The 16,736-nt window shown below is 51.6% G+C and overlaps 1 protein-coding gene across 1 annotated transcript in view; it reads right to left on the reverse strand.

Moving 5' to 3' along the window:
- Lct (lactase) overlaps positions 1-16,736 on the reverse strand; it is a 47,083-nt gene that overhangs the window by 15,979 nt on the left and 14,368 nt on the right. Inside the window, exons 4-9 of the mRNA XM_055602215.1 lie at positions 14,049-14,151; positions 12,451-12,529; positions 7,306-8,026; positions 4,608-5,250; positions 1,605-3,161; positions 153-421 (exon numbers count right to left, since the gene is read on the reverse strand). Coding sequence (XP_055458190.1) covers positions 153-421; positions 1,605-3,161; positions 4,608-5,250; positions 7,306-8,026; positions 12,451-12,529; positions 14,049-14,151 — 3,372 coding nt within the window. The remainder of the gene's footprint in view (positions 1-152; positions 422-1,604; positions 3,162-4,607; positions 5,251-7,305; positions 8,027-12,450; positions 12,530-14,048; positions 14,152-16,736) is intronic.

Below are 16,736 nucleotides of genomic sequence, written 5' to 3' on the forward strand. Positions count from 1 at the left end.
ACACACACACACACACACACACACACACACACACACACACACACACACGGGTCTGCACGGGTCTGCTGGAGGCTGCCTCCCCAGCGCTGGGCAGAAGGTAGGGGCCCAGCAGCAATGCAGGAAGCTGAGCTCCGCGGCTCTGGACCCCTCACCTGATACGCAGCGGAAGCCGCACTCCAGATGAAGCCCTTGGGAAACTCTCCATACAGGAAGTCGTCCTCCGGGGCCAGGGGCATGCCGTTCTTAGTAATGACGTCTGTGTAGTATCTGGCTGAGGCTCTAGCTGTTCGAGGTCTACTCGAGTGCTCAAAGTCAACGTGATACAGTCCAAATCTGATGGTGTAGCCATTCAGCCACTCGAAGTTGTCCATCAGCGACCAGGCCACGTACCCTCGCAGGTCCACGCCGTCCAGCCTGTAGGCTGGGACATCCCACAAAAAGCAAGAGAGTGTCACCCCAGTTAGGCAGGAGCCTCCAGCAGCCTGCTCACGCGCTGGCTCTGGACTCCCCACCGCCCCTAAACCATGGAAGCGTGCCACCTTACCACCCTGTCTGCCAGCCCCAGTGACCTTACAGCAAGTCTTAACGACCTTTGTAAAACCAAATCTTTTCTTAAGGTGAAGGGATAGGTCTCAAATGCAGGAGCCTCAGCCCTCCTTAGAGATAAAGCACACAGTGTCAATTTATTGATGTCATTTAATGTTTTTTGGTTGGTTGGTTGGTTGGTTGGTTGGTTGGTTGGTTGGTTGGTTGGTTGGTTGGATGGATGAATGGTTGGTTGGTTGGTTGGTTGGTTGGTTGGTTGGATGGTTGGTTGGTTGGTTTTTTTGAGACAGGGATTCTCTGTGCTGTCCTGGAACTTACTCTGTAGACCAGGCTGCCTTGAATTCACAGAGATCCAACTGCCTCTGCCTCTTGAGTGCTGGGATTAAAGGTGTGTGCGACCACTGCCCAACCATTTAAAATTTTTTGAGATGGAGTCTCATGTAGCCCAGGCTGGCCTTGAACTCACGGTATAGTCAAGGATAACCTTAGTTTTTTGTCTGCCCTACCTCAGCGGTGGTGGAACGATGCACCAGCACGGCCATGAGCACTTTAGTGCTGGGATTGGAAACTAGGGCTTTGTAGTCTAGGCGACAATTTATCAACTTAGCCACACCTAGCAACATATCACCTTAGAGCCCTGGCTCTCGAAGTGGGAATGTTAAATTTTTATTTGTGTATTTACTACTCTGTGTGTTTGTAGGCTGGAAGATGTCAAGTGTCATTTCTTGGGTGTCACCCACTTTTTTTTTTTTTTTTTTTTTATCCAGAGCCTCTTGTTTGACCTGGAGCTCACCAAGCAGACTAGGCTCGCTGTGAGCCACACAGCTGCACCCCTTTCTGCTTCCTCAGCACAGAAGTTACAAATGTGTTCTCTGTTTGGCCTTCTTCTGTAAATTGAACTCTGGGCCCCATGCTTGTGAGACAGACACTTTCCTAACTGAGCACTGCCCCCTGCCGAAAAGAGAGGCTCTCAAAACACCTGCCAACGCAAGGAGACATGATGTCTGGGAGACTGGGAGACTGGGAGGTTTAGTGAGACAAACAGACCCCTCGTGTACCTTTCAGAGCCTCGTTGATATAGGTTTTGTGGTAGAATATCCTCTCCCAGTCATCCAGCGTGGGGTTTTTCAGGCCCTGTCCATTCTCCGTGATGTAAATGGGAATGCTGCCATACTCTTCCTTGATCCAGTTCAGCAGCCTCCGCATCCCCCAGGGGACGGCTGGGTGCATTGCGGTGATGGATGAGGAAGAGTCCATCTCGATCTCCTTCAGCTCCCGGTCATTGTCATAGCTGGGTGGCTTCAGCTGAGGAGTGCTATGTTGCACAAATACGGAAGTGTAGGCGTTGAGGCAGAAGACGTCCGCAGTGCCCCTGATGTAATTCTTCTCCTCTTCCGTGAAGCTGGGCAGGCGGGAGTCCGCCAGGCGCTGCAGCTCACTCCTGTTCCCCACGTTCCATTTCATGACATCTGGATAGTCCCCGTTTCTAAAAATTGGATGGGCAAACCAGCCCAGGGTAAACTGCAGCATCCGGTCGGCGGCCTCCACGTCTCTTTGGAGCCCTGGGTCCTTGGGCTCCACCCAGGGGGTGTTGAGGCTCAGTGAGATGACCCCCTTCTGCTCCTGCCTGTATTTCTCATCGTAAGTGTGATAGGCTCTAGCATGAGCCTTAATGACTGCATGGCCAATCCTATAAGGCTCCCAGCCCGGCTCCTGCACGTTTGGAGGAAATATCCCTGAACTATAGCCGAACACCACCTGAAGCCAGGGCTCGTTAAAGGTTATCCAGAACTTGACTCTGTCGCCAAAGGTCTTAAAACAGAAGTCCGCATAGCTGCTGAACAAATCAATCAAGGCAGGGTTCGACCAGCCTCCAACATCCTGCAGTGCCTGGGGCAGGTCCCAGTGAAACAGGGTCACCATGGGGAAGATGTTACTCTCCACCAAGCTGTTAATCAGCCTGTTGTAATAATCGACCCCTTGACTGTTGATGGAACTGTTTCTTCCTGTTGGGAAAATCCGAGACCAGGAGATAGAAAATCGATAGGCCTTGACCTTCAGGGCTCGGAGAATGTTTAGGTCGGCGTCCAGTTGGTGATAGCTGTCACACGCTATGTCTCCAGTGGCATTGTCTTTCACACTGTTCCCCGGGGTATGGGTGAAGTTGTCCCAGATGCTGGGGCCTTTGCCATCAGCATCCCAACCCCCTTCGATTTGATAGGCCGAAGTGGATACACCCCAGAGGAAGTCATCCCGGAATGTGCCATGATAAAACAAGTCTCTTTCAAACTTGGGCTGGTTGGAGAACTTCTCCCACACTATTTTGGCCTTGGAGGGCACCTCAGATGGGAAGTTGAAGGTGGCTCTGGTTCCGGAGATAAAGTCTGCTCTCATAGGCACTGGGTTTCGTTTTACTTTCTTGGCAAGGAAACCGTTCTTTTTGATGATGCCGGTGAAGAAGTAAGCAGACTTCCTGGGAGTTCTTGGCCTGCTGCTGTCGTTGAAATTTACATGGTACAGCCCAAACCTCTGGCTGTAGCCTGAGGGTCCTTCAAAGCCGTCAATGAGAGACCGGGCAATGTAGGAACGGACATCCACCAGATCCTTCTTGACAGCTAGAAAGAGAAAGCAAGAGTCAGAAGTGCCTGTGTGTGTGTGTGTGTGTGTGTGTGTGTGTGTCTGCGTGTGTCTGCATGTGTTTGCATGTGTGAAAACCAGAAAACAGCCTCGCTGTTATTCCTCAGGACCCCATCCCCCTTGGCCTTGGTTTTCATCTCTCTCTTTTAATTGAAAAGAGAACTTTAATGTGTGTTTTGCCTGCATGTGTGTCTCTGCACTGTATGCACCACAGGTCAGAAGAGAGCATCAGGTCCCCTGGGACGGAAGTTCAAGAAGGTCGTGAGCTGCCATAAGGGTGCTGGGGATTGAACTCAGGTTCAGCTAGTGCTCGTTAACACTGAGCCATTTCTCCAGCTGCCCCTTACTCCCTCACCTTAAAATATATATATATATATATATATATATATATATATATATATATATATATATATATATATATATATATATATAAAACAACAAGGTCCCATGGGGCCCAGGCTGGCTTCATCCTCCATATAGCTGAGGATAGACTTGAACCCCTGACCCTGTTGCCGCTACCTCCTGAGTTCTGTGCTGCTGGCATTGAATGCCTAGCTTCTGCAGCGCTGGGGATGGACCCAGCTCTGCCAGCATGTTAGGAGAGCACTCTGCCAACTGAGCCGCATCCCCTGGCCTGTTTAATAGCTCTGAGACAAGCTCTCACTAAGCGTGCTAGTGTGATCTTGAACTCTCAACCCTCCTGCCTCTGATTCCAAGTGCTGGGGATAAAGGCTTGTGTCAGCACAGTTATGACGAGTCTCCGTTAGGGGAAGGCTCACAGGAGGGTGGAGGCGTAGACTGGAGCGACCCTGACCCCCTCTCTGAGTGCAGCCTGTGGCTGGGGACTGCGCGAGGTCATTAATCCTGTCTTCCAGATTGCCCGCTCCCTGACCAGAGCAGTGCTAACTTCTGATTCCTGCCTTTTGGTTCTGTGAGTGACAGGTACCATGAACTGAGTCTCATTTTGGGACCACTGTGCTGGAAACCACTTCCATCCTTTCCCACTGGGATAACAAGATGCTTGGGTCAGACTGAGCCTGTGTGCAAGGCCCCACCGCAGAACAGGGAAGCACAGTGCAGACTAGAGAGCCAGATGGGGCTAAAGGGGCCGGTGCCCTGGGGGAGGCAGGGGGTTGGGGGCCTGTACTGAGCGCCAGTGCATTCTGTCTCCCACCACGGGGAGCCCCCTTTAGAGTGACACTTATTCAGTACTGTACTTGTACTGTCTTTGCTGGTCCATCACGGGCTCTCAGGAAATACCGGTTAACTAAGTGCAGCAGACTCTCGGACTGGAGCCGCTGGTGCGGTGGCTCCGTGAGCAGAGCTTGACCAGCAAGCCCGTCGCCTGAGCTCGGTCTCTGGCTCTCCTTAAAGAGGGCTCTGAGGCTGGGGAGAGCCGGCCCTCGGGAGCAGCAGCAGCTCACCCTTGAGCACCTCGTTGATGTACAGGTTGAAGTAGCTGACTCTGGCGGAGTCATCCAGGGGATCTGCTCCTTCCCCGGTGGGCGCGCCGTTCCCAGCCAGGAGGATGGGGACTCTCCCCTTGGTGTACTCGGCGGAGGCAAACCGGAGCAGCCTTCTAATGCCCCAGGGCACGGCGCGGATCCAGGGGGATGCAGTGCGGGGCCACGCGGGGTCGGTGTGCCGGGAGAAGCCTCCGAGGCCGTCGTAGCTGGGGGTGCAGGTCTGCGGCCCGGCCGTGACGAGGCGGGACGTGTAGTGGGACAGGCCCAGGAAGTCCGCAGAGCCTCTCAGGAGCCGCTTCTCCTCTCGGCTGAACTCCGGGAGCCGGGCCACAGCGCGGCCGCACTGCCGGTTTACCTGCTGCACCCGGGCCCGCAGGGCGGCGGGGTAGTCGCCGTCCACAAAGATGGGGTGCGCGAACCAGCCCAGCATGAAGTGCAGGAGGCGCTCGGCCGCAGCGAGGTCCTGGGCGCTGTCCGCACGCAGGGGCTCGGCCCAGTCTGAGTTGAGCACGATGCCCACGCGCCCCTGCTGCTGTTGGCGATGGTGGCGGTCGTAGTGATGCCAGGTTCTGGCGTGTGCCTTGAGGATCGAGTGAGCCACCTTGTGAGGGGGAAGGGAGGAGAGTGATGTCAGCAGCGGCGCTAGCGAAGTCGGCGTCAACCAGCTGCTGCAGCCAGCGGGGCGGGGGCGGGGGCGGCTTCACAGTCACCGCCCCCGCCCCCTTCCTGCGTCACATCAGCAAGCGAGGCGGTGCGGGCCTGAGATCCCGGAACTCACCGCACAGCCAGTTCAAGGGCAGCCTGGACTACGTGAGGCCCCATTCCAAACAAAGGAAAGAGCGATCACAGCTGGAGGGTGGTCCGGGGAAGTAAACCAGGATGGCTACCTGGGGCCGACTGTGAAAATGCCACCACCGCAAATACCTAAGAAAGGCCAGTGACGGGCGGAGACACTAGCGGGCAAGAGTCTTGCCTGCGACCTTTACTGGGGACTGACTTGGGAAGCCCGGAGGCGCAGTGTGGTAGTGCGTGCAGGGGCCGTGGAGGAGGTGACCGGCAGGACAGGACAGCTGGCGTTCTTATAAGAGCCAGCAGTGGGCGCACTCCATTTGGGACCCACCCCCACGCCCTCTCAGTCCTGGAGGGCAACACAAAAGGCTGCCTCCAGGCAGGAGCACCAGCCACAGCGGAAATCGGAGCAAGTGAGGAACTTGATCGCAGACTCCCAGGAAAGCGTTCACACTGTTGTGGAAGCCCAGCTCACCATCCTTGTCACAGCGGTCAGGAGACAAAGTCATTAAACATGAAGTGATGGCAGAGCAGAAGGGAAGGAAGAGGGATCAGTGCCAGCTGTGGAGCGCTGGTCTAGTTGTCCTTGAGAGCCAGGAGCACAGAGAAAATGGGGACCGTGTGAAGCTGTGGGTGACACTCTACCCACAGGACCACAAAGAAAAAGAGGGAAGGAAGAAACTAATTGGTAACTACATTGCCAGCCTGACGATCCAGAACCAGCATGGAGACAGACCTGGGCCTGTCTGTGAGTCTCTGAGGCAGCTTTTAGACTGGGTTAACTGCAGTGGGACGACCTCAGATGGGCGGCATCATTCCATGGACTGGGGACCCTGGACTGAAGGAAAAGGAGAAATCGGCTGAGCACAGCAGCCGCCTCTCCGCTTCCACCTCTCACTGCGGTGCTATGGGACCAGCTGCCTCATTCATGCTCCTGCCGTGATGCGCTGCGCCTTTGGATTGGGAGCCAAAAGAAACAGCTCCTCCTCAAGTGCTTTTGAAGGTGTCTTGTCACAGCAATAAGACAAGGAACCACGACAGAAGAAGAAAAGCAAAGACTTTTGAAGCCTTGTCTCTGAAAAAGACCTCAGGAAAGCTTACGAAAGCCAGGTGTGGTGGCTCAGCCTGTAATCCTAGCACTGTAGAGGCTAAGGCAGGAGGATTTCTGTGAGCTGAACACTAAACTGTGAGAGTCAGGTTAGCTTGAGCTACAAATTGAGACCTGCTTCAAAAAGAACATAGATAGATAGATAGATAGATAGATAGATAGATAGATAGATAGGTGGATGGATGGATAAATAAATAGATAGATGATATAGAGGGATGGATAGATAGATAGATAGATAGATAGATAGATAGATAGATAGATAGATGATAGATAGATAGATAGGATAAGGTAGACAGATAAATAATAGCTTCAAGGCTGTGGCTACAGCTAAGTTATATAAGGGCTTGCCTAGAATATACAAAGCCCTGATCTGCTTCCCAACACTGTGTAAAACTTGGCATGTTGGCACATGCATGTCATCCCAGCACCAAGAAGGTGGGGATTGAACTCAGGGTCATGTGCACACTAGGCAAAAGCTCTACAACGGAGGACACTCCTCTAAGCCTGGAGCTCGCCTTGGGCCATGAAGACACTTGCCTATCATAAAGGAAGCCCAGGTCTAATCTTCATCACTTCTTACAAATCAAGCATGGTGGCAGATGCCTTTGGTCCCAGCTCTCCAGAATACAAGCAAGAGATCAGAAGTTCAGGATCACCCTGAGACAACAATAACAAAATGTGCTCATCCTTCCCTCTCTCTGCAGGAAGGAGACAGCCAGTGTGTACTCTGACAGGAGTTGCAGGATGGGAGAAAAGTACCTTAAAAGAAGCCACTCCTGGGTCAGAGATGGCTGGTGCGTGCTGCCCAGTGCCATAGCCCGCGTAGCTTATCACCCAAGGCTCATGGAAGGTCACCCACAGCTTCACACGGTCCCCGAAAGTGGAGAAGCAGAATGCTGCATAGTCCAGGAAGGCATCCCCCACACTCTCGCTCTGCCAGCCGCCTTGCTCCTGCAGGGCCTGAGGCAGGTCCCAGTGGAACAGCGTAGCCATGGGCTGAATGTTCGAGTCCAGCAGGCTGTTTATCAGCTTGTTGTAGTAGGCCACACCTTCGAGGTTGGGGCTGCTTTTCTGCCCATTGGGGAAGAGCCGGGACCAGGAGATGGAGAATTTGTACACCCCAGCCCTGAGGCCTCGGAGCAGGGCGACATCAGAGGCTGGTTTGTGGTAACTGTCACTGGCCACCTTTGCTGTTGCTTGGCCCTTGGCAACATTCTGGTTACCGTAGTGGTCCCAGATACTCGGCCCTCTGCCACCTTCGGCCCAGCCTCCTTCCACGCTAAAGGCTCCTGTGGACACCCCCCAGAGGAATCCTTCTGGAAACACATCTTGCAGGAAGGCATCCCTTTCTGCCCTCGACTGGTTAGCAAAGGCTGCCCAGACTCTCTGGTAGGCGGATACAGGCGACGAGGGCGCAACAGCGGCCGCATGATGCTGCTCAGTGTGAAGGGCCAGGCTGTCACTTAGAGAACAAGATGGGCTGTGGGATTGAAGTGACATAAAGAGACATAATTAATGACTGAGTTACACATGCTCCACAGGGTCAGGCGGCAGATGCAGGCAGATCTCTGTGAACGTGAGGCCAGTCTGTTTACAGAGAGATCCAGGCCAGCATGGTTACACAGTGAAACCTTGTCTAAGGAAAGAAGAAAGAGGAAGAGAAGTGGAGAAAGAAAGAGAGAGAGAGAGAGAGAGAGAGAGAGAGAGAGAGAGAGAACGGGAGGGCCAGGCAGAGGAGCTGCAGGAGCTTCTGACTGCACACCAAGACAGGCCACCTGCCGCCTCCCCGCACTCCGCATAAGGCTGCCCTCTCCACGGCTGCCGTGTCTCCAGCCATCTGCTCTCGAGTCAGAACTGCGAGGCCGTCCTCTCTCCTCCATCTGTGACATCTAAAGTTCTCCAGGAAGAAAAGCCATCTGCTCTCCGTGAAGCCTCCTCCACCTCCCCTTACTTCAGCATGTTCCCTGTCCACTTTCTGTCTGAGTTAGAACCCTGGCCATAAGACAACGTTGGCTCCTCTCTCTGAAAGAGTACCAGAAGTTTAGGGGTTGACGGGAGAGCCTCCCGAGGAGTCCATCCAATTTCCTGACGTCATGGCCACTCCCACCCCCCACCTCTGCACAGCTCCGGCCTGTCTGCTCCTCACAGCGTGTGCACTCACAGGACAAGCCTGCCATACAGGAATACATGCAGCAGACGTGAGCTGCTGGTCTGAAGTGAGCTCAGAGGAGGAGAGCAGAGTGACAGCCGAGAGAGGTGTGACTAAGCACTAAGCGGTGGGCAGTGGGACCAGAGCTCTGGCCTGAGGTCTGGACGTCCAGTGACTGTCCCCACAGTCACGGGTGTCACAGCTCACAAGGCAGCAGGCCCCACAGGTCACAGGGTGCTGAGGGGCCCCAGTGCTGTCTTCTACATGACTTAAAGTGGGGGGTGTAACTACGAAGACAAACTCAAACTGCTCTAATTTCTTTAAACTATGCGAGTGTGTACATGGAGATGCACACGTGTGTGTGTGTGTGTGTGTGTGCGCACATGTGTGCGGAGGCCAGAGGACAATGTTGGCTGTCATCCCTAGGAATCCCACCCACCTCCTTTCCAGCAGGGTTCTCTCTGAACACGGAGCTTGCTGCTTCAACTACACTGGCCAAGGAGCCCCACATCCACCTGGCTTCAGTGCTGGGGTGACAAGCATGTGCCACCATTCTTGGCTTTTCGTGCTTGTTCTGCAGATGGAACACAGATCCGCATGCTTACAGAAAATGTACTTTACAGACTGAACAATCTCTCCAGCCCAAACTGCACTTAGAATTTTTTTAAGTAAGATTCTTTGGAGTGTGTCTCTGAGCTGGCTGTCCTGTTGGTGCTGTGTTCTTTGGAGAAGGTGTTTCACATTTCACATAGAACTAAATTCAGAAACTTCATGAAGCTTCGGTGGGTTGCTCAGATCTATACCTGAACTGGTTTCTCATTTTAAAACTTATTGTATTTATTTACTTTTCAAGTGTTGTTATTTGTTGTTCTTGTTGTATGTGGACAGCTTCAGGGAGTCCATTCTGTCCTCTGCCTTTCCATCGGACCTGGAGTCCAACTCAGGTCATCAGGCTTTCCTGGGGTTCCAGGCAGTTTCTTGGCAACCTGACACCAAGCTAGGGTCCTGGGGAAGAGGAACCCTGACTGAGAAGATGCTTATATCAGACTGCCTGTACACGAGTGTTGATTAATGATGGATGTGGGAGGTGTGACCGCTGTGGGTGGTGTGACCTCTGGGTGGGTGTGGAGAGCCGTGGGATGCAGCTACACACAAAGCCAGCCTGAGACCCCTGGATGCTCCAGGTAACCCGGAAGCCTCGGGCACCTGGACGCAAACGGCCTCTTGCTAAGGCAACACACCTGTGGCCAAGCTTGACAGCTGAGCTGGATCACCAGGACTCACACTGTGGCGTGGAGAGCTGCTTGTTAAGCTGCTTTGTTAGGTTTTCACCTGGGGAAGCAGTTTTTGAAAAAAGGGGAGGTGGCTCCACACCTTTTTCTATTTGTATTGATGGGACTTGTTTTTGCTTTGCCTATAAATAATGAACCCTGGAATAAGCCGGTGCTGCTTCAGTCAGATGGACAGCCCTCTCAAGCCCAACCCGTGTGAAGTGTGATTTGTCCTCACTCCCCACTCAGGCTTAGACTCTGCCTTCGGGCTCCGGCAGATTGGCGCCTGAACAGGAACCTGGGATACGGGGAAGCAGTGAAGGACTCTGCAGTGTTGACAAGCTCGGATCATAAAGAGGCACAGTGAGTAAAACTGAGAGTAAAAATGGGACAAGGCAGTAGTGTCATGTTTTTTGCATGGTCTTTAGTTAGAGACCGTTTGCTTCTGTGGTTCAAGACAAAGAAAGTGAAAATTTCAGGGTCAGAGAGAAAGAGGAAAGACAAACAGGAGGCTTCAAGACAAAATAAGATTAAACCATCGGCTCCTCTTGAAGAGTTCCAGTGTCTTCTGATGACAATAATTCTTTGTTAAAGGAAACTAAGAAGCTGGAATGGGGCTTGGAGGAAATAAACAGAAAAATTGAAGAATTAATGATTAGGAAAAATGAGGCTCAATCCCCACTCCAACTCCCTCATTGATGACAGGCTTGGATCCTCCTCCTGGGATGGCTACAGTTGCTATACAGTTGCTACCAGTGGGCCTTTTCCTTGGGCTTTTTCCTTTGTCTACTTTGTGAGCAGCTGTATCCCTGTTACAAGCGTCTTTACAACAAGCTGTGCAGAAAGGAGACTGAGTTTTATGGTTTTCCAATTCTAGAACAACCTGACAGTCAGGGTAATAGGGTGAGAGTCCATGCTCTTAGTTCTTTTAAGCAATTAAAAGAATTAAAAACTGCATGCTCTCAATATGGTCCTCCAGCAGCTTTTACTCAAGCTCCCTCAGAATCCTTGTCTTCTGAGGTCTTCTGCCTAGGAAACTGGAAGCAATTAACAAGAGCATATTTATCAGGAGGAGAACATTTATTATGGAAGTCAGATTTTGCAGAGCACTGTCAAGTTACAGCTGAGCTCAGTCGAGCTCAAGGAGTTCCTATAACTTAGGACATGCTTGCTGGGGAAGGAACCTATAGGGAAACAGGAGAGCAATTGGATTTTGATGTGGCAGTTTATGCTCAGGTGAATGCTGCTGACTGAAAGGCCTGCAATAAGCCGAGCTGCTTCAGTCAGATTGACAGCGCTCTCAAGCCGATCCCATGTGAAATGTGCTTTGTCCTCACTCCCTACTCAGGGACTGTTTGACTCTGATGGCCCTGAGCTGTAAAATACAGAAGGGTTCGAGGCTCAGACTGTACGTTTAACTGTGGTTCCACGGGATGTGGCGCCCTCTTCTGGTGTGCATGCTTGCAGACAAAACACCCCTATGCATTACATAAATAAATCTTTAAACAAAGCAAGCGAGCGAGAGGGCTGAGCAAGTCATGGAGAGCAAACGAGTAATTAGCACTCCTCCGTGGCCTCTGCTGCAGCTCCTGCCGCCATCCTGCCTGCCTTCACCTCTTGATGGGCTGTAAGTTACTGTTGGTCAGGGTCTTATTACCGCAATAGAAAGCAAACTAGGACCAAGGCCTTTACCCTCTGAGCCATCAGCTAGCCCTACGCTTTATTTATTTATTTAGAGGCTCTGTGCGTGTGCGTGTGCGTGTGCGTGTGTGGTGTGTGTGTATGCGTGTATGCGTGCATGCAAGTGTGCACATGGCATATGTGTGGAAGTCAGAGGACAATTTGTGGCTGTAGCTGTCTCCTAACGTGTGAGCCGCCGGGGTCACACTTAGGTCACCAGGGTTGGCTTTGGGTGCCCTTGCCCCCTGAATCCCCTAGCTGACCCCATAGCCTGCTTTCTCTGCCACATGTATGCACACCTTCCCCAGTATCTTAAGCCAAAAGGCAGGGTTCAATGCCAGCTCTGCTAATGGTGTAGACCTAGGAGAATCTGAGAGTGAGGAAGCAGACTGCAGGGCCCAAACACATCTCAAGGAGGGCCTGCGCCTCCTCCAGCCCTCCCTCTAAGCCTGTTTGCTGTTCCCAGAGGCCAGGAGAAGGCTGGAGAGGTGGCTCAGCAGGTGAGAGCGATTCCTGTGCTTGCAGAGGGCCTGGGTTTAGTCCCCAATATCCACATGGCAACTCTAGGTCCCAGGGATCTGCTCCTATGTTCGGGCCCCTGCAAGTTCATTTGGGCATGTGGTGCACATACACAGACTATGCTGTGAAAGCATGTGTGTGCACACACATACACACACACACTCACACATTAAACAAAGGAACAAAGCCAAGAGACAAGGACAATGGTCCCCAATGACTGGCCAGGGAAAGAAGAGTGGGCCATCTTAGCAGTTACTCATAGTTAACTGTGCAAGCCGACATTACCTCTCCTCAGAATTGGACGGACAGCTCAGGATTGCACTGATGTCAAGCCCAACAGTGTGTACTTGGTCTTTATTTATAGCTGTAAGAAAAGAAGCTTAGTTGACTTCCTGGCATGTGGAGCTCACGCACAAACATCACCAGTACTTTGCCCCACTCTCAACCAACCCAAACCCCAGGCAGTGATTCTAAGCCCTCCTTAAATTACCATGGAAGTGTCTGAGCCGAGGACCAGAATGTTGGTCCTCACATTTCACCCAAAGACTTCCGAGGACGGCTGGACCCGTCCTGGAATCTTGGACCCAGAAGGTCTCAGGGCAGTCTGGAGGGCTTTTGTTTGTTTTCCCCCTTTTCTGCCTTTTAAGACAGAGTCTTACATGGTTCAGGTTGGCCTCAAAGTCACTGCGCAATGAAGAACACGCTTCAATTTCTCACCTTCCTGGCTCCCCCTCCCAAGATCGGGGACTGCAGGCCTGAGCCACCACACCCTGTGAACACGGTGCTGGGTATGGAACCCGGGTTACACACTGGACGAGCACTCACCAAGTGTGCTGCCTCCCGGCCTGGAGTTAGACGCACGTAACAGTTAATGTCTTAACCTTTCTGTTGTTTTCACACAGGGTTTCTGTCTGGCCTGCTTTCTTTCTAGCCCTGGCTGTTCTGAAACTCATCTGTAGACCAGGATGGACCTCAAACTCACAAAGATCCACTTGCCTCTGCCTCCCGAGTCCTGAGATTAAAGGCCTGTATCACCACCACTGGGATAAGAAAAAAATGAAAAATAAAAAGAAGGCTAGAGAGGGCCAGTCTGTGCTGTACACCTGTGACCCCAGAACTCGGGGAGGCAGAGGCAGAAGGATCACTGTGAGCTGGAGGCCAGCCTGGTCTACAAAGTCAGTCCAGGACAGCCAAGACTACACAGAAAAACCCTGTCTCAAAAAAAAATTTTTTTTCGTTAAGAAGGCCGGAGAGTTCATTGGTAAAGCACTTTCCCGGCAAGCATGTGCTGCTAAGTTCAGTCTCCAGAACTATGTAAGGAAGCTGGCCATGAGGCTGGGGAGATGACTCAGCAGTCAGGAAGCAACTGCTCTTCTGGAAGACCCAAGATCAGTTCCCAGCACCCACTTCAGGTGGTTCACAATTGCTTGTAACTCCATATCCAGAGGATCCAACATCCTCTTCTGTCCTCCTCAGGCATCTGCACCAACACACACACACACGACTGTCCTTGAATTCAAGGCCTGCCTGGGTCCCATAGTGAGTTCTAGAACAGCGGGTCCTACACGTGTATTTTAGCATATTAGGCTCCATGTAACCAGGGAACCCACAACAGGCTGTTTCCATGCTGACAGCTCCCAGCTGAGGCCAGCAGGTTTTGTGTCCATACTGAGCATCCTTGGCAGACAGACCTCTCAGTGTCTTGGGACAGTGGGAGCTCATTGTCAGGGTAGGCATGGGGACCATAGGCTCATTCAGTAGGCTCTCAGTCCAGTCATTTTCCTAGGTTCCTCCCTCCTGGGAACCCCTGAGTTCAGTATTGCTACCCAGCAAGCCAGTGCACCAAATGTCACTCACCACCGGTCACAGGTTTGTCCACTCACCTTCCAGTAGGCTGAAGAGCAATGAGGAGGGGCTCTTCCCCGTGGACGGGCAGTCCTGAGGTTTCAGGGTGTAGATGAAAACCTTCATTTTTGGCTCCATATTCTAGAAAAGATAAAGAGCAAGCATGCCTTTAGTAATGGGAACGGGTGAGACACTCTCTGCCCACCTTTTGAAAATGACCTCTCGCCATCCCACTTAGTGAGGGCAGTGGCTTGGAACCTGAGGGAGAAAAACACAGGACAATGACCGTTGGCCACCAACCCCTCCCAAATGAAGTGACACCCACACCAGTTCATTTCAGATGGGCACCTGATAAGCCAGCGGCAATGTCAGGGTCAAGAGCCCACTGGTGTCAGGAGTCTGCGCTATCCAGGACGTTTAGCCAGGGTGCCAGCACCATGGTGTTCATGGCATCTGCGGGTTGTGAGACTGAGAACGTACTTTGGTTGGGAGAGTGTTTGTCTAGCATGTGTGAAGCCCTGGGCGCCAGGCCCAGTGCCACATAAACCAGGTGTGCTGGTACAGGCCTGTAAACCCAGAACTCAAAGCTTGGAAGTAGGAGGATGAGAAGTTCAAAGTCAGCTACGTGAGGCTAGCCTGGGCTACATGAAAACCTGTCTCAAAAAATATATGTTTTTGTTTGGAAAGGAGAAAAGATAAGAACAGGTAAACTGGCTATGGCAGAACAAGCTGGCCACAGCAAGATAGCCATGGCTTCAAAGGAGTTCCTACACTTTCCTTCTTTCCTTTTGTTTTGTTTTTCAAGACAGGGTTTCTCTGTGTAGTCCTGGCTGTCCTAGAACGCTCTCTGTAGACCAGGCTGGCCTCAAACTCACAGAGGTCTGCCTGCCTCTGCCTCCTGAGTACTGGGATTATCCGCTTTCCTCCCATGCCCCTCTCCCAGTCCACTGATAGGGGAGGTCCTCCTTTGCTTCCATCTGACCCTAGCCTATCAGGTCTCATCAGGACTGGCTGCATTGTCTTCCTCTGGCCTGATAAGGCTGCTCCCCCTTCAGGGGGAGGTGATCAAAGAGCCAGCCACTGGAAACCCACTTGGACACTGAGCTGCCATGGGCTACATCTGATCCGGGGTCCTAGGTTATCTCCATGCATAGTCCTTGGTTGGAGTATCAGTCTCAGAAAAGATCCCTGTGTCCAGATTTTTTGGTTGTTGCTCTCCTTGTGGAGCTCCTGTCCCCTCCAGGTCTTTCTATCTCCCCCTTCTTTCATAAGATTCCCTGCACTCTGCCCAAAGTTTGGCTGTGAGTCTCAGCATCTGCGTCTATAACCTCCTGGGTAGAGTCTTTCACAGCAGCCCTCTATGGTAGGCTCTTGTCCTGTTCCCTGCTTTTTTCTCCCTCTTCCAATGTCTATCCCATTTGGCTTTCTGAGTAAGGATTGATCATCTTACCCAGGGTCCTCCTTCTTGCTTAGCTTCTTTAGGTGTACAGATTTTAGTATGTTTATCCTAATATCCACTTATAAGTGAGTATATACCATGTGTGTTTTTCTGCTTCTGGGAATACCTCACTCAGGATGATCTTTTCTAGATCCTACCATTTGCCTGCAAATTTCACGATTTTCTTGTTTTTAATTGCTGTGTAGTATTCCATTGTGTAAATGTACCACAATTTCTGCATCCATTCCTCAGTTGAGGGACATCTGGGTTGTTTCCAGATTCTGGCTATTATGAATAAAGCTGCTATGAACATGGTTGAACAAATGTCCTTGTTGTGTACTTGAGCAGATTTTAGACATACAGCACATGATTCTTTTCTCTCTACTCTTTTTGTTTCTTTAAGACTGTCAATTAATTATAACATTTTCCTCCCTTTTTCTCTTCCCCAAATCCTCCAATACACCTCTCCCTGTTCTTCTTCAAATTCATGGCCTCTTTTTCCACCACTATTGCTTGCATATGTGTATTTGTATGTAAGTCTATATACATATATTCCTAAATATAACCTTTTGAGGCCATATAATGCTACTTGTATGTACACTCTCAGTGCTGACCATTTGCTACTAGGCAACCGCCCGATGTGCCCTTCCCTGGGGAGGACCCCTCTCCCATTCCCAACTTTCCTCAGTTCTTTGTGCAGAGTTAAGGCTCCGTGCACTTTTTCCATCCAGTTTTTCACATTCATTGGTGTTGTCCCTGTTCAGCTCCCTTTTTAGCAGTCATGTTGGTGAGGCTTTGAGGTAATAGCTTTCCATGTTTCCTGGAGACGCTCACTCCCAGCAAGGTCCCTGATGTCTAGCTCTTAAATCTTTCTGTTCCTCCCTCTATTTTTTCATTCAGTATCTTTGGTGTGAAGGGGAATTATCTTCAGGCTGATATGTTTGACTTCACTTAAAGGTAGTTTTATTGGCTGTTCAGACCCTTCCGTGGCTGCTTATAGTGACCCTCCTCTCAAACAGGGTCTCATGTAGCCTAGGCTGGCCTTGAACTCATTGTTTAGTTGAGAGTGACTGTGAACTCCTGGTCCTCCTGCCTCTACCTCCCGAGTGTTGGGATTACAGGTGTGCGTTAACATACTTGGTTTATGCTGTGCTGGGAATGGAGCTCAGGGCTCTGCCCATGCTAGGAAGCAAGCAGTCTACCAACGATGGCCTACACATGGAGCCCTGGCGAGCCCGTCCCCAGAGCCGAGGCTCAGCCCTGCCTTACCGAAGCATCCCATCTCCAG

This window comes from Psammomys obesus, unplaced genomic scaffold (assembly GCF_907164565.1).
Source record: "Psammomys obesus unplaced genomic scaffold, mPsaObe1.curated_primary_1811, whole genome shotgun sequence".
Classification (NCBI taxonomy): Eukaryota; Metazoa; Chordata; class Mammalia; order Rodentia; family Muridae; genus Psammomys; species Psammomys obesus.